Consider the following 27,395-nt stretch of genomic DNA (forward strand, 5'->3'; position numbering starts at 1 on the left):
AATAGGTGCCTCCACTTTCTCTCCTTGAACTCTCTTCATAGCCTTTTATGATCTGGCTTCTGACCTTACCATTCCACAGAAACTGCTCTCTCAAAGGTTATTAATGATCTCTTAGTTGCCAATCCAGTGACCTTTTCTCAATCCCCATTCTCAGCAGCCTTTGCCACTGCTTATCACTCTCTCCTCCCTGAAACTCTCTTCTCTCTATGTTCCTGGGACATCACTCTCTTCTGGTTTTCCTACCTATCTGACCACTCCTCTCTGTGTCCTTTCCTAGATCCTTCTCCAAATCCCACTTCTAAACTAAACTAAACTCTCACACATAAACTGCCTCTCAGGATTCTGTCTTAGGCTTTTTTTCTCTTCTCATCCTATACTACTTCACTTGGTGATCTCATCAACTCCCAAGGATTTAATTACCATCTCTATGTTGATGATTTGGAAATCAACTTTTCCTACCCCAGTTTTCCTGCTGACCTCCATTCTCTATCCTCGACTGCCTTTCAGACATCTGGAATGGGATGTCCAGTAAATATTTTAAACTCAGTATGTCCAAAACGGAACTAATTATCTTTTCCCTAAAACCTCCCCCATCTCCTGCATCCCCTATTACCATGGAGGGCAATACCAACCTCTCAGTCCCTCAAGCTTGCAATCTAAGAGTAACTCTAGATTCCTCCCTTTCTCACCTCCCATATCCAAGCCATTGCCAATTCCTACTAATATCACTTTGTAATATCTCTCAAATATGTCCCCTTCTCTCCTCTTAAATTGCCATCAATCTAATACCTGCTCTCATCACCTAAAGCCTGGACTACTACAATAGATTACTGGTGGGACACCCATTCCAATCCATTCTTCATTCAGCCACTAAAGTGATTTTCCTAAAGCTCAGTGGGAATGAGTGGTCATGTCATTCCCACTATTCCATGAACTCCAGTAACTTCCTATTGCTTTCAGAAGCAAATATAAAATGCTGTTGGCATTCAAAGACCTTCCTTCCTACCTTTCCAACTTTCTTGTACCTTACTCCCTAACACTTACTCTTCAACCCAGAGACACTGGCATCCTGGTTGTTCCATAAACAAGATGCGCCATATCTCAGCTCTTGGGATTTTTTTTCTGTCTGTCCCTCATGCCTCAAATGTTCTCCTTTCCGCTCTTACTACTCTGACCTCCCCAGCTTCAAGTCTCACCTAAAATCCTACCTTCTCTAGGAAGTCTTCCCCAACCCCTCTTAATTCCAGTGCCCTCCCTCTGCTAATTATTTCCTATTTATTTTATTCTATATATAGCTTGCTTTGTATATATTTATTTGTTGTCTCTCCTATTAGGTTGTAAGCTCCTTGAGGAAAAGAATTGTGTTTTGTCTTTCTCTGTACCTATCCCTAGTGCTTAGTACGTGGCACATAGTAGGCTCTTAATCAATGGTTATTGACCATTAACAGTAATAAGGAAATTCAAAAAAGGAGTTGGTTTGGGGTGAAAGATAATGTAATCAGATCTAGTTCAAGTCTAATAATTCATATCTGCTCATCTTATGTAAATCATTTTATCCCATCAAAATAATTATGTCATTGCCTTGAAACACAAAGCCCATTCCATTGAAGGACATCAAATACAGCCATGCAGTGATGGAGGGGAGGATTAGAGGGGAAGCAGAGTTTCTTCTGAATGGCTAAAGGTACACTCACCTGGATTGGGTTAGAACTTCCTAATAATAGTGAAATCCTGTGCTGAGTCTGAGTGGGGAACTGTAGCTATTTTAAATAAGCCCTACAAATGATTACTGCAAGTAGGGTGAGTTGCAGCATATCTTACCATCTTATAAATGGCCACAAAATCCTTGAAGTCAAGCCCTGGACCCCAGGGGAACACAATGTTATAGGACCTGCCCACTTTCTTTTTTAATCATATATGCTTTGATGTCTTTTTTTATTTAAATTTTTTAGGCAAAGATCTTCCTATTCTCCTTTCCAACTCCCACCCTTCATCCCAACCCAACCTCTACTGAGAAAGCAAGCAAAACAAAACCCCTGTTACACACATATATGTGTATGTATATGTACATATTTGTTATAAATATACATATATAATCAAACAAAATAAATTCACTCAGATAAACTCATGTTTAAAAAGTCTCCACCTACTAAGACCATGGCTCACAGTCGGTCATTGTGTCGATTAGAGTTTCTAAAGTCTTTGAAAGCTGTTTAGCTTTACAATATTGTTCTCGTTGTATAAAATATTCTGATAGTTCTTTTTTTAAGCCCTTACCTTCTGTCTTAGAATCAATATTGTGTATTAGTTCTAAGACAGAAGAGCAGTAAGGGCTAGGCAATGGCTTTCCCAGGGTCACACATCTAGGAAGTGTCTGAGGTCATATTTGAACTTGGGACTTCCCATCTCTAAGCCTGGGGCTCAAACTACTGAGCCACCCAGCTGTTCCCTCTTCTCATAGTTCTGCTCACTTTATTTTGCATCAGTTCCTATAAGTTTCTCTAAAACCAACCTTTTCATCACTTCTTATAGCAAAATAGTATTCTATTACATTCCTATACCATAAACTTCTTCAACCATTCTTGAAATGATGATGTTCTCTTCAATTTATAATTTTCTGCCACCCCTAAAGAAGTTGCTATAAATATTTTTGTCCACATGGATCCTTTTTCTCTTTCTTTGATCTCTTTGGTGTGTAGACTTAGTAGAGATATTTCTAGATCAATGTGTAATGCACAGTTTAAAAGCCAAATTGCTTTCTTGAATATCTGAACTAGTTCACATCTACATCAACAATGCATTTACATATCTGTTTTCCAATAGCTTCTCCAGTATTTGTCATTTTCCTTTTAAAATCACATCCCCTTGGGGGCAGCTAGGTGGCCAAATGGCTAGAGCACCAGGCCTGGAGTCAGGAGGACTTGAGTTCAAATTTAACCTCAGTGTGACCTTGGGCAAGTCACTTAACCCCATTTGCCAAGCCTTTGCCTTCTGCTTTAAGTTGCTACTGACAGAAAAAATAAAGGTTTAAAATAAACATATCACCTCCAAGACAGAGTTCTTCTGTTTATTTTTTATCAGATCCAGGTATTCTCTCTAAGTTCATTTTGTTAACTATCATTACCATCTCCTTACATAGGAGATATAGTACTGAGGTAACAGAATCCAAATATGAGCTTCACTATTACAAAAATGAACATATAAACATCAGAAGATCTGTTCTATTTCATGTCTATTTGTTGTCCAATTGCATTTTTTAAATGCTGTTGGGATGGTCTGACAGATTTCATACTAAAATCTCTTGCAGACAGACTCCTTTCAAGCTGTTTTTGTGGCACAGAACTACTCAGATACTTCTTGATAAATGTGTACAAATGAGCAATGCAGTTCTTAACTACTTCATTTCCCTACTTGGCAAAGGGAGCAAGAGTCTTTTAGCTGAACTGATTTCTATGTTCTTTTAGGCTTTCTATTTTAATGATTCTTTTTAGCCTTTAGACTTCTCAAAGAAATTGTGAATTGATAGCCTTATTTTTGTCCATTTTCCATATTTGAAGCTAATGGATCTTGGGAATTACATAATCCAAACCCCTCATTTACAACTGAGGAGGTAAATTAAGGTTACAAATGCACAAAAGCTAGAATTCAAACTCATTTCTCTAATTCCAAATCCAGTGTACTCACCACTGAATCAAGCTGTCTCCATAAATATTGGCTGAATAAATGATCATAGCAAACTACTACAAAAATGGGTAATGTAGTGCTTTGAAGTTTACTAAGTACTTCCCTTACAAAAAACCTTGCAACAAAAACAATACAATGTCCACTTTATAGGTGAGAAAATTGAGACTCAGTCAAGTTAAGTGACTTGCCCAAGGTGACTCAGCTAGGAAGTGGCTGAATCAGAAATAAACTTTGTTGAATTGTGTTTTTTTCTTCTTGAAGGCAATATTCAAGCTGCAAAGGCATGAAGCTTTTTGTTAGCTCAGATTCCTTTATTTCATTTTTTTTTATCATGTATTTTCCAACACAATTTTTGGTTCACTTGCTTGCTATCATCTTTGGATTGAAATCACCATGTATCAAGGTTGACTTCGTTTGAGAGGCTTTTGTCAAATTCTTCCCATAATTCTTTATCTTCTAGATGTTTGCACATTGCAATTTGCTGAAGATTATACGGATAATAAGGGAAGGAGGCAGGATTTGTATCCAGGACCTCTGACACCAACCCAATGTTGTTTCCCTTGCTTTGGGTTGCCTCTTAAGAATATAATTAAACCAATTTAATAAACTTCTTTACTTTCCTAAGGAAAACTCATCAGTCATGCTTCCTTTAAGCTGAATAGTCTTTGTCTTCTTATTTCATTTATAGAAAGAATGTTAATATGGATGTGGTTCAATCCCTCCAGTTGTGTATCAAATCAGGAATTGTTTAACAAAAAGAAATACAAGATTACCAATGATTAAATGTGTTTGTAGAAAGGATTGTACGAGTCCTAGAATCTTCTGCCTCTTTTTCCACTATTCAATCACCATCACAGAAGAACTGGAAGAGGGTCATCCAGGACTGAGAATTATTTTGTATTTGGGCATTTCATGGGTCTCTATAACCAAAAACAATCTGTCACATGTCAGTCAATCTTCTAAGCTTTTTTCATGCTTATCTAGGTCCATTCTCGGATAGAAGGTAAGGTCTCTTACTGACCCATTCTCAAAGACTTTGAAGAATCTGTCAGTTTTCTCTCCATGGACCTGGCTTTTGAGAATCCTGAATCTTCTCTCTTCCATGACACATTGAGTCACAAAAGAAATATTTTTGCAAATGTTCTCCTAAATGAATCTCTTTAATCCCAATATAGGTCACACTTTACCCCACCAAACTGGGCTTGTTCAAAATCAGAGCAGTCTATAATAGCAATCTCCTGAGCACGGTGCATTAGTATATATTGCAGAATGATTGGAAAGAAAGTTTCAAATACAAACTGAAATGATATTAAAATGAATAATGTTTAAAAATCTTTGTAGTAGATGCCTTTCAGATACAGAAATATTACATTACTTTTCTCAGTGTATAAATATTTTTGAAAAGATTTCAAAGAGATGACCTATCTCAACCTCAGTTTCCTCACCTATAAAACGAGAAGGCTGACTAAATGACCTTTATGATCCCTTCCACTTCCAAGTCTATGATCTCTACCGTTCTTTACACCAGATTTGTTCAGTCCAATCTGGTATTCTACAAACTAAAGGACATGCTATATATTGAATGTATCAATACAATTAAACAGGATCTTGAAGAGAATATAGCATGCACAGTATGTTCATAAGGTCTGTTGGATAATATTTCTCTTTATAAAGGATTAAAAAGATTGTTTTATGTAGTAAACACGATATGTAGTAAATATTGTATAGCAACAAGGAATGAATGGATTTTGTGTTTTATCATCTGGACTATTTGGGGAATTCCACAGATAGAGAAGGTATTCCCCAGGCAATATACAGAGTTACCCCTCACTGGAGATTTCACAGAACATCTAGATAACCAACTGGATATTGTTTAAGATTTAGTTATATTGGGTCAATAAAGTGGCTCAGTGGATTGAGAGCCAGGACCTAGAGACAAGAGGTCTTGGTTCAAATCTGGTTTCAGATACTTCCTAGATGTGTGACCCTGAGCAAGTCACCTAACCCCCACTGCCTAGCCTTTACTGCTCTTCTGCCTTGGAACTAATACACAGTATTGATTTTAAGACAGAAGGTGAGAGTTTTAAAAAAAGTTTCCTAGAGCACTGTTGGTTTGAATGACTTGCTGAAAGTCACAAAGTTAGATATAACTGAATAGGAATACTATTGCACATACAAAGTAGGGGAGGCATGGCTAGAGAACCATCTGAAGGGTTCTGTGGATTATATATATCAACATATAGTCAAATAACACGAGTCAATCATGATAGCTTTTAAAGCCGCCATATGAAGAATTAGGCTCTAGTAAACAAAGTATTGTAATAAAGAGGGTATTTGACTTTAAACTTGGGAAGATCTGTGTTCAAATCCCATCTCAGTCATTTACTAGCTGTGTGACCCCATACAAGTCCTTTAACTGCTCTCAGTTTCTTCTTCTGTAAAAATAAAGGTTTGAACTTTGGCTTCTGATATCCTTTAGGCTCCCCATCTATGAGTAATGAGTAGTAGCTGTTAAAGAGCAAATTTAGGCTTCATGTAAATGAAAACTTCATCACAAACATTGAAAACATCACAAAATAGAATGGATTATGTCAGGTAGTAATGGGCTCACACCTCACTTCTTCAAGGTCTTCAAGGAAAAGTTTATTGTCTTCTCAGGGATGTTGTAGAGGGTTCTTGCTCGTGTATGGATTGGACTGCATGGATTCCAAGTTCCCTTCCAACTCGAAAACTCTGGGATTTATTAATTCATGCCAAGCTATCCATGAGGATCAACTCTTCAATGTGTTATCTCAGGGATATTTTGCATGTTCACTACAGACCACTATAAGTGAATACCTTATATGCAGATTGAATAATACTTTAAAAAAAACTTTATTATTCTTGTCGGTGGGAAAGTCTGTGTTTTCTTTCACAATATGGTTATTATGGAAATGTTTTGCATGACTGCATTTGTCTAGTCCATATCAAATTGCCTTTTCAGAGAGGAGAGATGAGAGAGAGGGAGGGAGAGAATATGGGACTCAGTTTTTTCAAATGAATGTCAAACATTTTTATTTACAAGTAATTGAAGAAAAAATTTAAATTATATATAAAAAATTTAAAAAACAAGATGTTTATATGAATCACATATTCATGCACAGCTCTTTTTTCTTTTTTCCTTTTCCATGCCCCAGTATATAATGGAACATTCAAGTTTTTTTTTGATGTTTGCCAAATTCATAGTCATAGAAATGGAAATTTAAAATAAAAAATAATTTACATTTCCATAGCATTTAACATTTATAAGGTCCTTTCCTCATAGCTACATATGATATACATAGTATAAAAATAATTATCTATTTTCCAGGTGAAGAAAATGAATCTGTTCCTAGGTTTGAAGTTGATAGCCCTCCTTCATGAAGAGCAGGCCATTCCCTTGCTCATATAGCCTGCTGATCTCTTGCTGTCACTGTTCCCCAGCCATCCAAAATTGGGCCACTGTGCCTCTGTCTTTTTACCTTCCCTGCTAACGATAAGGTCAGAGTATTCAATAGCTACATAGTCATCTTGATCTTGGCTGCTTTAAATATAGGCAGAGGAGTGCCGAAGCTAGCTCTAATTGATTTGAAGCCAGCTCCAATAGACTTCCAACTTGTAAAAAATTGTTAAATTTTGTGTGAATATTTATACCCATAAATCTACAACAACTACAAATCAAGACTTTGGATTTTTAGTTGTTTTATTGTCTAGGCTTAGAAAGTATTAATATTGCAAACTAAACACTTAAAAGTATATGTGTAGACAATTTCCCCCCAGAAATCCTGATTGTTAAATATTTACCTGGACAGCCCTCTTGCTTAAGCTCAGCAAAAGTATAAGAGAATGTTCAAGTGATAGTCATTATCAGACTAGATGCCTGGTGCCTGGAGTGTGATAATGATAACGATCATGGTGATGACAATAATGATCATGATAATGACAACTAACATTTATAGTGTGATTTCAGGCTTAAAAAGTGCTTTATATCCATCATTTCACTTGACCCTCAAACACCCCTATACACATATTTGGGCCAGCAGCCTCTGTCATTACTAGAATCACTTCAGGGCTTTTTTCCTTATATGAATTAAAATGTTCCATAATTCTGTCCCCAGCTACATTCTAGTACATCCAAATTTCCAGCAGGATCCAGCTTGGTGTCAGTGAATCATTAGGCTAAAAATGAAACATTGCTTTCTTCAGCAGCACATATACTAAAATTGGAAAGATACAGAGAAGATTAGCATGGCTCCTGCACAAGGATGATACACAAATTTGTGAAGCATTCCTATTGTTATGTAGAAATTTGTTAGTACATGTAATCAGTAAAAATATCTTTATAAAAATAAAATAAAAAAGATAACCAACAAAAATTAAGAAATTAAAAAGAAAAAATAAAAATGAAACTGAAAAAACACAGAGTCATAATATTCTCTCCTTTCCTGGTTGGGGACCATATTGGGACCTTATTGAGACATCTGGGGACATCTGGCTTATAGAGCCATCAGTATCGTTAATGAGCCCCTACTGAATTATAGTCCTGCCCTTGATGTGAAGGTTCCCTCATTAAGTTACTCTATAATCAGTGGTTCCCAAACTTTTTTGGCCAACCTCCCCCTTTCCAGAAAAAAATATTACTTAGTCCCCTGGAAATTAATTTTTTTTTAATTTTAATAGCAATTAATAGGAAAGATAAGTGCACCTGTGGCCATCACTGCAACACCCACCAGGGGGCGGTAGCACCCATTTTGGGAATCACTGCTCTATATGTAGGGTCATAACTATGGTGGGGTGATCAGGGTGTTGGCCTAGGGCACTGAAATTTAGAAGACACTGACTCTTGGCATCTGTTGGCAGGTGGAAAGAACTGAACTTAGCCCCTAGATAGCAAGAATGATTGGTTAAAATAGAAATGCTTTCTCACACCCCTGGTGAGCTTCTCTTGACCAGCTCTGTCCTCCTTCCTAAACTCTACATACATCTTCTACACAGTCTTGCAGTGTCCTATACTCCCTGACCTGTCTCCCCTGCCTCTGCCCCACAAATGAATTTGTCTTAAGTTGATTTGAAATATTTTCAACCACTAGTTTCGGACACATTTTGTATTGTTTGCTCCGGTATAAAAATAATGGTGAGCTATGGCTCTTTTCATATCTCAGGTTATCCATCTACAAACCAAAAATTACATAGTATAGTAGAAAGAGAAAGAAGACTACTCTTATTCTGTGTGTCTCTGTATTCCATAGAAATATCATGAAAATAAATGAAAGGTGTATATAAAAATCCATTAGCATCTTGGTAGAAAAAAAAAAGCCTGTATAACTCAATGTGTTTTTGTAATCAGAGTAGCATTTCATTACCATAAGTAATGGAATAGTTACTTAAGCCTTATGTTTTCCATAAATGCAACCAATCTCATCTATTCAGGAAAACGGGAAAGCAAAAAGCTGAAAAGAGAAAATCAAAGAACTGAGATAAAAATAATTTGCTTTTCAAAATCTTTTCCCCCCAAATTGAGACTATGTTGGAACAACACAGAGATATGATAGAAAAGTTACTTTTAGAAATGTATCTAAGTTGAGCTTTTCAAAAATACTGTATACAAAGAAGCAAACCATCAATTTTGCTGCTTATTCAACTAGCAACTATATTTATAACTGGTCTGTCACTTCAGTAGGTCATACAGCAATAGAATCTATTAATTTCATCCCTAAGATGCTCTGAATTGACAAAGGAGAAAGGTCGGGTAAAAAATATTCAAGAGAAACTAAACAAGCAGTTCTTTTTAGATTGGGATCAACTATGAAGGGTTAAATCTAAAATAAAAAAAATTTAAGTACCACAATTTTCCACAGAAATCAATTAATAAATCCCAGAGCCTTTTAAAATCTTTAAAATAAGATGCTAATATTTAAAAGGGAGTCAGTGAGAAGAACTCACATATCTAAGGCAAACCTGTCAGTCAAATTAAAAGGCTCGTTTCTGAGTTAGCTAAGGATCATTTCAAATATTGGTGGCTGAAAGGGATTGGCCCGATGGTGTTATTTCATTGAGAATCCCTTCAGAACTGAAAGCAGTACAAAATCTCAGATACAGCCATGTCAATTGGGTACAGGCTTTGGGTTTAGTTCCCAAATCAAAGGCAGATCTCAACCCAAGCAAATAAACAGAACCCCTGTGCCTCTCCCTTGGGAACAAACCATTGTCTACTAACCATTGCTATTGAGGTAGAAGTAAAGGATTATGGATAACACAGAGAAAACAAGCAAACCCAGTCATAATCTATTCCAGTTGACAAATGACAATAATTCAATAGATTTATTAAGCACCTATAATATTGCTTCTGCCAGGTGTTAGGCACACAAAGACAGAAACTAAGGGTTCTCCTTCCAGGGGCTTACATTCTCCTGGAAATGAAACAAAATGAACAAATCTGGTAAAAATAGCTTTTCATTAGGCATTCTTCCAATGGATTGATGAGGTAATTTGATGTTATTACATTCAAGAAATTGCTCTCTCTTTATTCACATAGGAGTAAGGTCCATATTTTCTATGTCAGTAACAGTAAATCCAAGTTATCTAGCAATCTAGTCACTGGAAGAATAGAACATCAGAGTTGGAAGGAACCCTGGGAGTCATCTATTTTAGCTCCCATCCAAAAAGTAATCTCCTTTACATGCTCCCAAACATGTAGCTCATAAGCCTTTGCTTGAATACCTTCAGTGATGGGCAACTCACTGCTTATCAAAGTAGCCTGTGCCACTCTGGGATTGTCTTCATTTTAGAAAGTTACCTGCTTTCCAAACCAAGATTTCCACATTTGTTGTTCAGTCATTTTTCAGTCATATCTCATTCTTCATGACCCCATTGAAGGGTTTCTTGGCAAAGATACTAGAGTGGTTTGCCATTTCCCATCTCCTACTCATTTTATAGATGAGGAAACTGAGGCAAACAGAGTTAAGTAGCTTGGCCAAAATCCCCCATCTAATAAGTGTCTGAGACCAGATTCGAACTCAGGAGGATGAGTCTTCCCGACTCCAGGTCTGGCACTCTATCTACTCGGCTACCTAACTGCCCCAGGATTTCCACACATCTCTATTAACTGGCGATTATTTTAAATGCATGAAAAGTAATGTTTACTACTAATGTTCCTGAGACACCATGAGGAGCTAAAGTGTTTTCTGAAGGATCAAAGAAAGATTACACCAGTTCAGTTTAGTTTTAGTGTTGGGCTCAGCAGACTTTATTGTACACTATTTGAAAGTAGATCATCCTGATATGGAATAACCAGCAGCTTCCTATTGCCCAAGATCCATTTACCTGATCTTTCTCTTCCCTGCCCTGCCACCCCTCTACTGCCCCATCTCAAACTACTTATATGTAAGCTTTTTGAGGGCAGGGCAGGACTCATGCCTTACTCATCTTTGTCACAACCAGCACCTAAGACTGTGCTTAGCACACAGGAGGCACTCAGTAAATTTCTTCTGAGTCTATTGAATGACTGAATTTTCCTATCATGAGAGTCAGCAGACTTTAAAGTTCTCCAAGAAAGATCTGAGGCCATGGAGTTTCCCTGATGCCATAAATACACACAGTGAGTCCTCCTAACTAAGGACTAAGGTCTTGACTGTTATCATCTCCTAGTTTATTCTTTCCTTGGAGCTGGGCAGGGTTCTGCATCCTTCTGCACATAGCCATGTTTTCTAATCACGACACAGATGTCTTTCTTCTTCTCTTCCCTTATCTCCTTCCTGCTTGCAATTCTCCAAAGAAAATCCATGGTGCTTTGGCTAGTTGCCCTGAGTCCCCAGGGCAAAATTCAAGTTCTGTCCCAGGTCCATTTCTTTAGGGGCTTGGAAATGGAAGGTAGGGCAGTTCTTTCTGGCCATCGGCCAAGTAGGTCAGTCCTGGCTTTTTAGGGTAAGTGAGGCTGGCCATTTTAAAAAACTCTTCTGCAGCATCTAGAGTGATGAGACGGTCCTGTTAAAGATAAAATACAGAGATGTGAGGCAAGTCTCTACTGGAGAGAGGGAAAAGATCCTCAAAGTCACAATGTAAATTCATAGGTGGTAAGACCATTTGTTAACATTTACCTTCAATCTGGTGATGGTATAATATGGTGCTATAAGAAATGATAAGCAGGATGATTTTAGAAAAGAGCTGGAAAGACCTACATGAACTGATGCAGAGTGAAAAAAAAAAGAACCAGAAGAATATGGTACACAGGAAAGCAATATTATGGGATGATCAACTGTGAAAGACTTTGCTTTCTTAGCAACACAATGATCCAGAGCCATTCTAAAGGACTTATGGCCAAAAATGCTATCCACCTCCAGAGAAAGAACGGTTGGGGTGGGAATGCAGGCAAAGCATTTGAGTTTTCACCTTAGTTTATTTGTGTTTTTATTTTGGGGTTTCGGTTTTATATGAGCATGCTCTTACAATAATAGAAGTATGATTTGCATGATAAAACATGTATAACCCAGATCAGATTTCTTACCATCACTGGGACTGAGGAAGAAGGAAGGAAGGTAGAAGTCAATTTGAATCTTAATTTTTGAAAATATGTTGAAAATTATTACTTGTACAGCCCAGTGGAATTGCTTGTCAGCTCCAGGATGGGGGAGGGAAGAGGAATGGGAAAAACCATGAATCATGTAACCATGGGAAAAATATTCTGTATAAATAAATTTTTAAAAAGAAAGGAAATTATTACATGTAATTGGAAAATAAAATATTTACCTTCAATCAGTTAACATATTTATTTAGCACTTAATGTTTCTTATTTTTATTAAGTGCCTTCCCTTTGTTGATCATCTTCCAATGTATGTTGTATATAGCTTTATTTTTTTAACCTTTGTCTTCCATCTTGGATCCAATATTAAGTATTGGATCCAAGGCAGAAGAACAGTAGGGTTTGGCAATGGGGTTAAGTGACTTGCCCAGGGTCACACAGTTAGGAAGTGTCAGAGGCCAGATTTAAACCTAGAACCTCTTCTCTCTAGGCCTGGCTCTCATACCACTGAGTTTCCCCTCTATGTAGCTTATTCATACATAGTTGTTTACATATTTCCTCCCACTAGCCACTGAGCTCCTTCAGAGCAGAGGCCCTCTTTTGCTTTTCTTTGCATCTCTATCCCTTAACACAATGACTGGTGCATTCACACACACATATCCCACAGGGATATTTATAGCTTCCATAGCTAGATGGACCTAGGAGCTCATCTAACCCAAATTCCTCATTTTATAAAAGAAAGAGAGGTCTACTTTCCTATATAAACAAGGCTACCTTTTAAGTCTTTTATTTTTCCAGTCCTATTGTTAATATCAATAACTAATCTATAAATAATTAATAATATATTTATGTCTATAAATAATCTAATAAACTAATTAATAAATATAAAAACTAAAAGATGAACCAATCACAGATTATTAAATTTTAATTTAATTAAAATTAAATTTTAATTAATTCAATTGAATTATTGATAATGGTTCACTTGTATATACTTTATGGTTCATAAACCCATTTTCCTCACAGTCATGAGAAGTAGGTGGTGCAAATATTATTACCTCTGCCCCCATTTACAGATGAGAAAACTGAGACCCAGGGAGAGAAAGCCATTTGCCATGCATCAGCCTTGGAAACTTTCAGAGCCAAAATCCAAAACCTTCATGGTTTGTCCTCTTGAGAGCCCTCCCAATTCTGAGCTTCTATGATTTAGTGATTCTAAATCCATCTGATTCCTGGATTCCCTGACTAATTCATAGGGTTTTTGTGAACAACTAAGGAGATTAGTAATGTATGAGGAAATTTTCTGTGACCCTAGAGCTTCTATAAATGTTAGCCATCATTATCACTATTATCTTTCACCAACAGGATTTCTCATTTGTTGACTACTGTAAAGATGTTGATTATGAGACAATGAAAGAAATGTCAGATTTGGAGTCAGAAGATCTGGGTTCAAATCTCAGTTTTATCACTTAAAATATGTGTAATCTGCCTTCAGACACTTCCTAAAAGTATGACCCTGGGCAAGTCACTTAACTACCATTGCCTAGCCCTTACCATTCATCTGCTTTGTGACCAATAGATAATATTGATTCTAAGATGGAAGGTAAGGGTTTAAAAAAAAATGAATGTAATCTTTAAGAAGTCATTTAACATCTCCAAGTCTGTTTCCTAACCAGCAAATCATCTATGAAGTGAGGAGGTTAGACTAATATAGTTTACAAACACATCCCCAACATGTAGCTCATCAGCCTCTACTTGAATACTTCTAGAGATGGACAACTCATTACTTATAGGCTTTCTGAGGTCCCATCCAGTTCCAAACCTGTAATCCAATGACCCTATGAATTGAATTTAAATCCTAAACCTTCTAATTACTACCTTTGTAACCTTGATTTCTCTGGGCTTCAGTTTCCTCATCTGCAATATGAGTAGGCGTGAGTAAGGTTAGGTGATCATTCAAGTAATTTCCTGCTTGAAAATTCTATGAAAAATGGTAAAATGGAAACGGTACTAGATGGGGTAGCTTAGTGCCTCACCAGACAGAATGACAGATCTAAAATCAGCAGGACCCAGGTACAAATCTAGCCTCAAACACTTCCTAGCTACATGTCCCTGGGCTAGTCATTTAACCCTGTTTGCCTAGCCATTGCCCTTCTGTCTTGGAATTGTTAGAAGGGCAGAAAGTAAGGGGAAGGGAAGGGTACTGAGCAGACTCAGAAGACCTAGTTTTTCTGGAGATACAAAGAAAAAAATCCTCAGTGGGATCACAGTCTAATTGGGAAAGGCAACAGGCAAACAAATATGTACAAAAACACACTATAAAGGATAAATAAAAAATAACAAGCAGGTGAGTTTTAATCAGGGAAGTTGAAGGAATGATGAGTAAAGAGCCTCCCAGCTCTAAATCTGTGATCTTATGATAGCTATGGCCCCTCTCCAATTCTTTTTAAATCCCATGACCTGTGCTCCAGAGCTGATCTCCCTATCCCATTAGATATCCTCTTATTTACCCAGTTCAATTCTTATTGGAAATATCTCAGAGCATTTATGCAAGGGGCAAGAGGGAAAGCCAGGGGACAAAATCTCCCTAGAACTAATTATCTCATCAGTTGACAGCCAACAAAGGAACACCAAAGCTAGATTTATCTCTGAGTCTAAGTTGGGTCAGAGGAGTTGATGAAGAAATTTGGAATGTCTCAACATGCCTTGCTCTAATACAAATATTAAAGGATATAAGCAAGTTCAAGCAGCCAACACCAGAAATGAGAGGGACTGAGTTAAATGGATATGGCAAACCACTCCAGTATCTTTGCCAAGAAAACTCCAAATTAGGTTATTAAGAGTCAAGCACAACTCGCACAACTAAACAATAACCAAGTTCAACGAGCCTCCAAGCCTTGTTCTCGAGACCAAAATTTAAACCTAGTCAGCCTATGTGTGAGTCATTATTATGTCAGCCACATTCCCTCAACCCATTGACCATCAGATCCCAAAGAACGTGTGCCCCGAGATTCCACTGTCACATGCCACATTGAACTTGAGGGTGTAGAGAATATTGAAATCCCTAATTTCATATGCTAAGCAGAAAAGGCATGAGAGTTTGAGATAAAATTAGGGCAAAGAAAGTGAAAGGTCATCCACTTACCACCACAAAGAGGTACCTCTCTGAGAGCTCCCAGTTTGTTGGGAAAATATTTGTCTCTTCAGCAAGTTTTAACAATATCTCCCGGGCTTTCCTGGTGTTCTGAGAGTCACTGATGGTGCTGAGTTTAGTCACTGATAACAAAGAATCTGCTTCCTTCTGAAAGCCTAAAATAGAAAAGTTTACCACAATTTAAAAGCAGAGGAAATGATTTCCCTAAAGGGAAATGATCTTCATTGGTAGTAGGATGCCTTGGAAAAGTCTGTCTTTAGTGCTTTCTTCACTCTTCTGTATCCTTTTCCCATCTCCTTACAGTCTCTTTCCATAACCCATAACCTTTCACTGGCTCCATGCTTCTTTCTAAACACCTTAAAGTCCCAGATGGAGAGATTCCCCTATTTCAGCCTGCCCTCCCCCTTAAAGTGTCCAAAACTATGAACTCTTTACTTCCTCCTAGTTTCCTCCCAACCCAAATTTGGATCCATATTGTGAAATGGAAAGGAGTATTAGTCACGGAATTAGGAAACCTGAGTTTCCTGAGGAAAATCAGTTCTACTACTTTCTAACCCTGTGTTGACTGGTACATCATTTAAAACTCTGATTTTCAGTTTCTTCTTTTTTAGAGATAACAGAGTAGTTGCTGCTTCATCAGCTTGAAAGCTATATAAATGGGAATTGTTGTCATCATTTCCCCAATAATCAAATTAAAATAATTCATTCTAAAGTATAGATGGCTTGGTTCTCCAAAAGAGAACTTGCATTTTAGAACAGGAGCCCTACTATGTGCCTCTAATTGGTAAGTCAGTCAGAACCAGTATGAAGGCCAGAAAAACAAGGCAAAATCATTTGGCTCCATGTTATTAAAAGAATGCAAAATATGATCTGACATATTTCTGTCTCCAAGGAGGAAGACTAGCTCCTTTTGAAGTTCATAAGATCACAGATTTAGAGCTGGAAAGGACCTTGGAGACTTTTAGATCCAACTCTCTAATTTTACAGATGAGGAAACTGAGACAGATAGAGGTTAAATGATTTTCCCAGAGTCACAAAGCTAATGAGTATCTGGAGCTGTATTTGAACTCCTGACTCCAAGTCTAATGCTCAATCCACAAATGATGGGGAAAATAATAACATTTACTTCCCAGGAATGTTATGGTTAAAACAAATAGTATAAAATAAAATAAAATGCTTTGCAAACTTAAAAGCACTTTATAAATGCTATTATTATTATTATTTCCAAATGATTTTTTAATATGGGAAATAAAATTTTATTCTCCTTTATAGCTATATGGACAGAGTGGTAATAGTAATAAAGTAATAATAGTAATAAAATACATTTATGTATAGCAACATTTACAAAGCATTTTACATGTTATCTTATTTGATTCTCAAAACAACCTTATAAAGTAGGTGCTTTTCCCATCTTATAGATGAGGAAACTGAGGTTCAAGAGAGGTTAGGTTCTTGCCCAGTGATGTAGCTAATAACATCTGAGTCAAGATTTGAACTCAAGTTTTCCTAACTCCAACTCCAGCACTATCTACTTCATATGAACCATGACCACATAACTTTAGTTATAAGATTAAAATTAATATATAATAACTAGTATATTTTATAAAGTTTATTAATAATAACTAAAGTAAAAAAAGCTAGCTAACCCAGCCCCAGTTGTGAGAGAAGAGAGTGAGAGGGAGGAGTTACAGAACTATATAAACAATAATGTGAAGATGCAAATGTGGGGTGTAGGGGAAGGGATTCTGGGAGATGAAAGGAATTCTGGGGAACACTGAAGGACTTCTGGGGGATGAAGTCCAAAGGTTCAAAATTTCTGATTAATACATTAGTGAAATTTTAAAATGGTACCTAAGAACCAAGGTATATATACATCATTGAGACACAGTGAACTATGTAATAACAGAAACATTGTGGAGCTTCTCCATATATGGTTTTAAGGGAGAAAGAAGTGAGCAAATAATTCACACAGTAAGTAGGCAATTACTAGGGTGCTTTTAGTCAAACCATAAAACAAATGGAGAAACCCAAGGAAAATAGAAGAAAATTTTTATAACAACGTGAGCATAGTGGGAGGAAAAAAACTCTCATGAAATAACCCCACAGTAAGCCTTGTAAACCCAATGGAATTCATACCTAAATCTTCCAAAATGCCTTTCCATCGGTTTCTCACTTCCCTTCGAGTTCTCCGTAAGGTGTAGATATCATAGTTGAGTTTTTGCCATTCCTATAGGATAATCACACAATAAAAAGTCAGCTTTACTTTGTGCCCCCCACACTGTACCTTCACTTTGCTACTGACTCCCAGGCTTTTAAGATAATGGGCAACAGGCTGGAAAGCAATCTATCTCTTCCTTGGACTTTAAAAAGTGACTGCCAGAGGTTCAAACAGAACCTGCAACAAAAGAACCTTAGCCAGCATTAGCAAGGAAGCATCAAACAACTGCACTTCTCCACAGGCTGCCCTGTCTTTCCACTGTAGAAGAAATGGAAAGCTTATAGAAAAAGAGACTTTAGAGACCACCTACACCAACCCGCCTCATTAGACTGTTTCTTGCCTGAAGAATTTCTACGTCTTCAAACAGAAACAGAATGTCCTTTCGTTCAGTCATTTTTCAGTCATGTCCAATTCTTTGTGATTCCATTTGGGGTTTTTTTGGCAAAGATACTGAAGTGGTTTGCCATTTCCTTCTCCAGTTTGAGGAAACTAAGGTAAACAGGGTTAAGTGACTTGCCCAAGATCACACAGCTAGTGTCTGAGGCTAGATTTGAATGCAGGAAGATGACAGTGCTCTGTCCACTGTACCACCTACTTACCCCTAGCTTAGTGCTCTAGAAAGATGTAATCAGTAAGTAGACTTAATATTGGTGCAAACTTCTGGCTAATAAAGGGAAAGAACAACAAACCTATGATCCCATGAAACTTGGATTGTAATCAAAACTCTTCAGCTCTGTAGGATCTGAGAGAGCTTGTGTAGTCCTAGTGAAGTTTTCAAGAACTCACAGTCCCCCCTTAATGCCACACAGAGTCAGCAGGATAGAACTTCAGTGGAAGGTGCCTTGTGAAAGGAACAGACCTAAGAATGAGACCAAGACTCCCATCTTCTGAAAGAATCCTGCCTTTCTTGTCAAAGGGCACCTCTCAGGCACTCAGCAGTTATTCAAAATTGCCCAATTCTGCACTTCCTGTGTGTAGGAAGCCTCCTTGTAGGGCATAATTTTGAAATCAGAATCTCTCCACTCTCTCCAAAGGGAACTTGAGAACTAAGTACTTTGAAAAGGAACAGTTACTGGCAAATATTTTTGCAAGAGCCCATAAGGGGGTCACATTATAAATGATTGTCCCCATCTCTCTCTATCCCTCCATTTCCTGGAGTAGAACAAGGATGTTGGCTCTGTGTATTCACCACAAAACTCCATTCCAGTTGCTCTAGCTAAAAGGACTTGCTTCTAAATGCTCTATTTAAAGGGCAAGTCTTATGATACCTTGGCTTCTCTAATTTCTTGGAAAATAGTTCTCTCTCTTCAATGATGACTTTTGTTCTCCTTGCTAGTGTACTAATCTTGCTCCTTACTCATGCTTCATTGGCTGGTCAATTTTCAGTGACCTTTATGCTACTCAAAAATAAGTTCACACTGTGTGGTATCACAAATAGAGATGAGAGCAGCTAGATGGCTCAATGGAGAGAGAGCCAGGATTGGCCTCAGATACTTCCTAGTTGTAGTGACCCCCATTGCCTAGTCCTTATCACTTTTCTGCCTTGGAACCAATACACAGGATTGTTTCTAGGTCAGAAGGTAAAGGTTTAAAAAAATAAAATAAAATAAAATAAAATGAAAATGAAATGATGAAATAAAATAAAATAATAAAATAAAATAAAATAAAATAGAGGGCTCACAGAATACATTGTCATGAAGGCATGTGCCTTTGCAGCCCCAGCTTTTGACTTGGGTTTTACAGGAGAGAAGTAACCATTGAATTGGTACTAGTATCATGTCCTAGAAAAATTATTAACTTCAGATCCAAGAAATCACTGGGGAAAGGGCAAGAGAAAAGAACAAGCTCAAATTAAAGACCTACTCTATGCCAGGCTTTGTGCTAAATACTCTATAAATATTATCTCATTTGAAAATATTATTAATTAATAAAATTATATATTTAGAACTAGAAGAGGCTTCAGATGTTAGCCAGTTTAACTCTCATTTTTTCTATAAACTTGATACCCTCTCCCTACTCAATAAACTATTTACCTCCAGGATCAAGGATTAAAGATAGTTAGGTGGCTCACTGGGTAGAGTGCTGGGCTTGGAATTAGGAAGACATATTCCTGAGTTCAAACCTGGCTTCTGACACTTACTAGCTATGTGATTTGCAAGAAGACATAGACATGAACTTCTCCATCTTGCCTTCCTTACCCAGGAAACTCATTGTGAAATCCCATTCTCTTGAACTAAGATTGAATCAGCCTAGGAATTCACATCTCATTAGTATCCTCTGCCATTCTGATTGGATATGAACTACATGACCTCCATCTAAAGACAGGGCCAAGCATAGTCTTGTCCTCACTTCCCACAAGCTACCCTCCTTTTGGACTTCTTTAGTTTTCTCCATCATGCCTCCACTCCTGGTACCTTCTTCCTGTCTGTCCTTTCCTTTCTCCCACCACTCTCATTTTTCAAATTCCTTTTGTGTTGTCTTTTCCCATTAGTTATACACTTTTTTGAGGGCAAAAACTGTCTTTACTTTTCTTTGTATTTATATTCTCAACCCTAAACATAGGACTTGGCTCATAATAGGTATTTAATAAACTTTTATTGATTGACAATATTGGTAATTTTAATTTCTCTCTGTCAGTTTCAGATAAATCTAACAGAAAAATAAACAAAAGGAAAAAAGAATTTAATAAATATCTGAGAAAATTGAGTTTGGTTTTGTGATCTCAACTTCCATATTTTAAAGATAAAGAAACTAAGACTGTGAAAAAGTAAGCCAGCTAAGTAACAGGGCCAGGATGGATGATAGGTTTTCTGACTCCAGATCCAGTTGACTGTCCATGACACAACAATCCTTACACATGGTCTTCCAAATAAAAGGAATCCCAAGTTTTATATTTTGAAGAAACAAAATGTGAAAGCATGAATTTGTACCACAATAAAAAATAACAAGATAGCATACAAGAGTCATAAGGTCATGTAAAATTATAGTTTAAGTTCCAAGAGACCTTTGAGGTCATCAAGTCTAAGCTCTTTTTACACATGAAGAAAGTAAGACCCAGAAATATGTGCATTGCCATACAGTCCCAGAAATCGGATTCAAACACAAGCCCTCAAATTCTAAATTCAGTGTTCTTTCTCCTGACGGATAAAACACCAGACACATGAAAAAGCATGAACTCCATCCTGAATTCCTACCTCTGGGTAATTAGAAAATGAACCAAAAATCAGCAGTAAAACCAGTCTGAAGTAGAGAAATACTAAGGGAGTGTGCTGGTAAAAATTTAACAACCAGCTCTTTTTAAAATGTGCATATGACACCCTTTTAATTTTAATCTGCATCATTAACACTCTCTCCATTCCTTTCTTAAACCTAAACAATCCACAAAACAATAAATTAATCCTCGATCTGTATTATCTACTGATTTCCTCTGAGTAAATATTCACACTGAAAATATAACAATAAGCTTTCATAGTTCATATGAGCTAGCTCGTCTCAGGAGATACTTTCAGATTCAAAAGAAACTGAGCATAAAAATGAGAGGTCTTCAAACTCCATTTAATATCTTTAGCATGCAAAACTCATGCAGCCTCTAAGCACAAAAATTCCCTTGGATTCTGCAGGCTGTGTGGTGTACCCATTCATTTTGCCAAACTGTTGACTTGGCTTTCATCTATTATTAATGAGCCTAAGAATGGAAGACAGCACATTACGATTGCTTCCAATTGAAAGATAATTGGTCAGTCTGGCATCATGGGAGATCTAACCTACTAAAAACCACCACATAGCTCCTATTTCGTCATGCACCATCTAGAGCAAAATCTGGTCTCTAAGTGAAGCAAATTCAAGTGACTTTTTTTTTATTACTTATTAGAACAGTGCTCTATCAATTCAAACTCGTACTGAAATGAGTAGTTAAAATATTTTAAACTCTTCATTTTTAGAAATAACTTCAAGAGTGAGTGATTTATTCATCTAGAATATGGGCACTTAACCTAGGAGTCATGAATTTGCTGTTTTATAACTATATTTCATTATAATTAGTTTCCTTTGTTATGCCATGTATTTGATTTTATTCACTTAAGAACATTATTCCAAGAAGGAATTTATTGGCTTAATCAGAGATCCTTTATACAAACAAGGTTAAGAATTTCTGATCTAGAATAATTTTCCCCTTACCATATAGATATTCCTTTTTTAAAAAAAAACAACCTTACCAGCTGTCTTGGAATCAATGCTAAGTATGTGTCCCAAGATAGAAGAACTAGGGCAATTGGGGTTAAGTGACTTACTCAGGATCACACAGCTAGGCAGTGTCTGAAGCCACATCTGAACCCAGGATTTCCTATCTCCAGGTCTGGCTCTGAGTCCCCTTACTGTCCCAGACTTATACCAAGAGACTACAGTGTAAGGTTCATAGGTTCACAGAATTACTAGAGTCCAAATAGAATTGAGAGGTCTGACTGTCCAACCCCTTCATTTTATAGATGAGTGAGGTCCATAAAGGTTATGAGATTAGCCAGGGTTATACAACTAGCAAGTGTCAGAAGCAGAACCTCACCTAGACCAGAATTCTATCCACAATGCCATTCTAGTGTGAATGATTTTTAGAGTGAGAAGGACAAGGTGCTTATGAGAAAGAAATAACTTTACCAGGAATTGTCAATGGACTGAAAGAAGATCTAGAATCTGTATTCTTTTCAGGTTTCACTTACGAGGAGGTAAAAAGCTTAATTTTTCTCAAACTGTTCTTGCAGGGCTCTGAAAAGACCAGGTAATTGAGTAGTCAAGTGTCTCCCCTAGAGGCTAGAAAGGTGCTAGCTGAAACAGATGCCCATAGCTGGCACATTTCCCTTCACCATGTCAAAGCCTGCTTCAGAGAAGCTACCAAATAAAAAGTACTCACAGCAACTGATGCTACTTTCAAAACTTCTAGGCAGGGCAGCTAGGAGGCTTAATGGAGAGAGAGAGCCAGGTCTACAAAAAGAAGGGTCCTGAGTTCAAACCTGACCTCAGATATTTCCTAGCTGTGTGATCCTGTGGAAATCACTTAAACCCAATTGCTTAGCCCTTCCCACTCTTCTGTCTTGGAACTAATATTGATTCCAAGACAGAAGGTAAGGGGTAAAAAACAACAACCAAAAAAAACTACAACTTGAGGGCACAACCTCTGATGCTACTTAACCAAACCCAGATCAAGTAAGTAGGTGAGAGGGAGAAAGAGTTTAAAGGAAAAAAAAGTAGGAAGAAGGCAAAGAGGAATCAAGTGGTTGCCATTATCTCTTTCCCCAGCCTCCCAGCCAATGCAGCTTGGTACTCTTTTAATTTATAGCACTTGTCCACCCCTGGTACCACGGACAGACACTACACATAATGAGCACATACAAAAAAGCATTTCTCTAATGGAAGAATCTCAACTATAGCAAAAGTACATTTCAGGCCAGTGATGAGAAAATGAGAAACTGCTCTAAGCAACCTTGGAGTTGTTAGATTCATAATTGTGCTTTCTACCACTTTCATCAGAAAGTGTGCCCATTAGTCTAATGTCCAACATCCAGAAAGAAGAGGGAGATTCCCATGGATAAGAAGATGATCTAGCTCAGTGATGAGCAAACTTTTTAAAGAGGGGGCCAAAGAAAAGGAAATGTTCATCTGTCAGTCTGTTCCTAAGGCAACTCTTTCTAAGTTTCATTGTATTGTATCCTACTCATTGTATTTGTCAAATTAGGAATAATGTTGCGAAGCCGGACAGAACATTTCAGGGGGCCGCATCTAGCCCTCAGGCCATAGTTTGCCCATTACTGGCCTAGAGGATTATATTTGCAGATGATATTGTACTGATGGCAAAATGATTTGGAAAACGTTGTCATCACAAAGAGTTGGACATGGCAGAAATAACTTAACAACAACAGTCTTCCATTGATGGCTGGCAAATCATGAAACACCCAATAAATCTCCAAGGAAATAACATTTCAGGGAATACAAATCACTGGCTGCATAATCCAATGGTTCTGAGATAAGTCCTTGGGTAAAGAAAGAAGATGGAACAATAGAATATTATACCTAAAAGAAACCTTAGACATCATTTGGTCCAACTTCTTATCCACATAAGCATCCCTCCTACTACATTCCTCATACAGGATCATCTAATCTGCTTAAAAAAAAACTCCAGTGGCAGATGGTTTAATTGGCAGAAGACAGACTTGCCTTTTCCAGTGTCACTCAGCTCTAGTTAATAGAAAATTTTTACTTTTATTTATAGTGAGCCAGCCCCCTATATGGTTTTTGGGTCCTGAGTGGCATTGGTGGCATAGGATGGTTAAGACAGGAAAAGGAAAAACGAGAACAACCAGACTAGTGGTTAGCCCATGTTGCTCTAACGCTATGGGATTTGGACTTTATTTTATACTGGTTTCAAACAAAGAACACAAAGAAAGAGTAACAGCTGTGAAGGGGTTACAAATCATACACAATTCATTAAAGTCTAAAAAGTAGAGATATGGGTGCAAGGACAAGGGCCAAATTCCAACCACCTATTAGTAGGGGTTTAATTCTGGGAGCAGAAATAAATTTCATGGAGATGTTTACTAATTGCGTTCTGCCTTGATTTACAGATCTGCACCTGGTCAGCTAGTCTGGACTAAACTGTCTGGCTCCAGTCCTTATCTAAGTAATATATTTTTTAGGGTTCACGCTTCTTAATTATCAAGGAGAGAAATTGTCAAGGAGAGAAATTGTTAACTCAGTAGCTTCTGGTCTGGTTATGGACTCAAAGCTTTCCAATAAGTCTATAATGTTTTTCCAATAAGAAAAGGTATGGATCATAAGAGGTGTCAAAAGAGGGGTCTCAGATTTTTATCTATTCTCTTATTGGCTTCCCACGTTTATTGACCTACAATATTCCTCATAATTTCCACTTATAAAATGAAATATATATTATAAAGGAAACTAATTATGCTGGAATACAGTTATTGATTTTTTTAAATAGGCTCAGGGGCAACTAGGTGGTTCAGTGAATTAGAAAGCCAGGCCTAGAGACAGGAGGTCCTGGGTTCAAATCTGCCCTCAGATACTTCATAGCTATGTGACCCTGGGCAAGACACTTAAATCCAGTTGCCTAGCCCTTACCACTCTTCTGCCTTGGAAGCAACAGTTAGAATTGATTTTAAGATGGAAGGTAAGGATTAAAAAAAAATAGGTTCACTCCAATTTAAGAATTCTGGTAAATGATCTCTAATCACCCATTTGACTCAAATCTAGGTAACCTGGGAGCCAGGTTAGGGGAGTTATGGAGAGAGGATAAATATTTTTTACTTGGAGGAAACCTGTCATCACTTTTATCCCCTCATGGCCCTCACTCTCGGTCCCCAGACATACACTCCATCTCCTCCCACTCAATAATGATACCTTAGATCTGAGAAGAAACACACTACATGGCTTTCCCACAGATTTCTATATCACAATAATGCTAGAAACTGTCAGGGCTGACAAGCCACACATGGGAGCCTATTTTCTTTCTCTCTTCTTTCTGCCCCACTTCTCATTTGATCTAAAGAAAACATGTCATTCAATCATCCTTGCTTCCCTGAAATGTCAGAGCAAGGTTCTCACCACTCTCTTTTCACCCTCAGGAGATAGCACAGCGATTTGAGCAGCCTTTTCAGACCCCTAGAGAAGCTTTTGAGAAAACATGCTGGCACATTCAGTTTCATTCATATGATTTACTTCCTTTCCAAAAGTTAATGAGCTCCACACACTAGAAACAAACCTGAGACCTCTACTTTGGTTTCAACTTGGAATCCAAATATATTTCCCTAAAAATGCACATGAAAAAGGCTTTTCTGTGGGATCCACCCTCTTCTTAGAAGGCCCCTAGTTTATATTGATCATGAGACAGCGAAGCACCTGTCTAATCTGCTATCACAGGTTACACTGAGCCCAGGGCAGGTGGGATGGGCCAATCTTTTAAGGAAATGTCAACTATCTCGATGGTATTTGGCAATGACTGATAATCACTAACTTCCCTTATTGTGGGGTGTGGGAGGATAGAGTTAAGGGGGGTTGGGGGGATAGTGGTTGAATTTTAACCCAGAAAAGATGAAATGAAAGAAAGGTCCCATATAATCTCCATCCACCTGCCATCAACTATTTACTTCACCCTTAATATTTGCAAATCATTTTCACTCATACTTTCTCTTTCCATAGTTGTCCCTAGGAAAAGAAATGTAAAAATGTTTTTTAAAAATATAAAAAATGTTTTCAAATAGCCCTTAATATTTACAAATCATTTTCTCTCATGCCTTCTCTCGCCATAGTTGTGCCTATTAAAAGAAATGTAAAAATATTTAAAAAAAATGTAAAAAATATTTTAAAATAGCCCTCAATATTTGCAAATTATTTTCACTCATGCCTTCTCTTTCCATAGTTGTGCCTAGGAAAAGAAATGTAAAAATTTCTAAAGTAGTTTGGGGGAAGGAGAGTGTTGAAGAGGAAGGAAGGAGATGAGGCTGATTCTGTGATTTTACTGATATAGAGGATTCCCAGATGAAAGGGCTCGCCACCAATGCCATTAAGCACCTTATGAGTTAGAGGTGACCAGCAGAGGTCAGAGGCAATTCTTGACCCCATCTTCATAGTTCCAAGGCCAGCTTTCTATCCTTGACATCCTGTAGGCTCTTGTGATTTTGAACTTTACAAAGTCCACATATAAACCCTATAAAGCAAACTATAGAATCCCTTTTTGATGACTGGGGAAATTTTGAGGCTCAGAGGTTAAGTGCGTTTGGTCACCCAGAGAGCGGGTGAAAGAACTGAGACTCAAACACAGACCTTTTGATTACACACACTGTCCTTTCTGGTCCCACATACTGCCTCTCCCCTTATGAATACTATATTACCAAGTCATACATGGAACATCGAGATGCAAAGAAAACCAAGTAAGCTATGATGGGCAATTTACTGTGTATTCACAGAGAAGTTCCTAGAATGCCTACCCCCGTGCACCACACAGAAGTGCCTCTTTTTCTACTTAGGGATGCCCCTTGTAGCTACACTCCTGGCTACCCACACCGATAGTAAAAGAGCAATGGAACCAGACCCCGGAGCAAAGACAAACGAGGTGGGAAAGTAGGAAAAAGGTTACTGGGCTAGAGATATTAATGGCAGTTCTAAAGCAGAAGGAAAAGGGGAGTAAAAGGGAATAAACCATTTCCAAAGCACACACAGAGGGATACAGAGCTAAGCTGACTCTCACTAGAATCCAGTAGACAGGGAGGGCTAGTTAATCGAGAAGAGATGATTTATGGAGGGGCGTGACAGCTGTCTACAAACACAGGAAGGGCTAGCCTGTGGAAAGATTCAAATTGATTTGGTTGGACCTTGGGGAAAGAGATAGGAAAAACACGTACACACACACACACACACACAGACACACACACACACAGACACACACACACAGACACACACACACACACACACACACACACACACACACACACAAAGGTAACTCTTCCACATCACAACTTACCCCAATGCAGATTCAATATATCATGGGTCGGCATAAGAAATTAAATGGAAATTTGTGGGTGGGGGGGAGTTTGTGGAAGCCACAGACAACACACAAAAGCCAGCAGATGGCACAGAAAAAGTTTTGAAATTCAGAACTACATTAAATATATACAAAGCATTGTATAATATCAACATATTTTATCTTTTAATACTATAAATATGTACAATGTCTTTTTTACAATTAAGTGCAAAGTTAAAGTTCGCAAAACAAATGCAAAAGCCAAAAAATTTTACATGGATTT

At 37.6% G+C, this 27,395-nt stretch overlaps 1 protein-coding gene and 1 non-coding gene across 2 annotated transcripts in view; one reads left to right on the forward strand and one right to left on the reverse strand.

The window, feature by feature from the left end:
- Positions 1-7,895: 7,895 nt before the first annotated feature.
- On the forward strand, positions 7,896-8,002 carry LOC123243333. The gene has a single exon (XR_006505881.1). It is a non-coding gene; the product is annotated as a U6 spliceosomal RNA (small nuclear RNA).
- Positions 8,003-10,942: 2,940 nt separating this feature from the next.
- The window catches only part of MREG (melanoregulin), a 72,119-nt gene continuing 55,666 nt past the window's right edge, over positions 10,943-27,395 (reverse strand). The window contains exons 3-5 of the mRNA XM_044667523.1: positions 17,508-17,598; positions 15,363-15,526; positions 10,943-11,685 (exon numbers count right to left, since the gene is read on the reverse strand). Of these exons, the coding sequence (XP_044523458.1) occupies positions 11,551-11,685; positions 15,363-15,526; positions 17,508-17,598 (390 nt within the window). The 3' untranslated portion in view covers positions 10,943-11,550. The remainder of the gene's footprint in view (positions 11,686-15,362; positions 15,527-17,507; positions 17,599-27,395) is intronic.

Source organism: Gracilinanus agilis, chromosome 3 (assembly GCF_016433145.1).
Source record: "Gracilinanus agilis isolate LMUSP501 chromosome 3, AgileGrace, whole genome shotgun sequence".
Lineage (NCBI taxonomy): Eukaryota > Metazoa > Chordata > Mammalia > Didelphimorphia > Didelphidae > Gracilinanus > Gracilinanus agilis.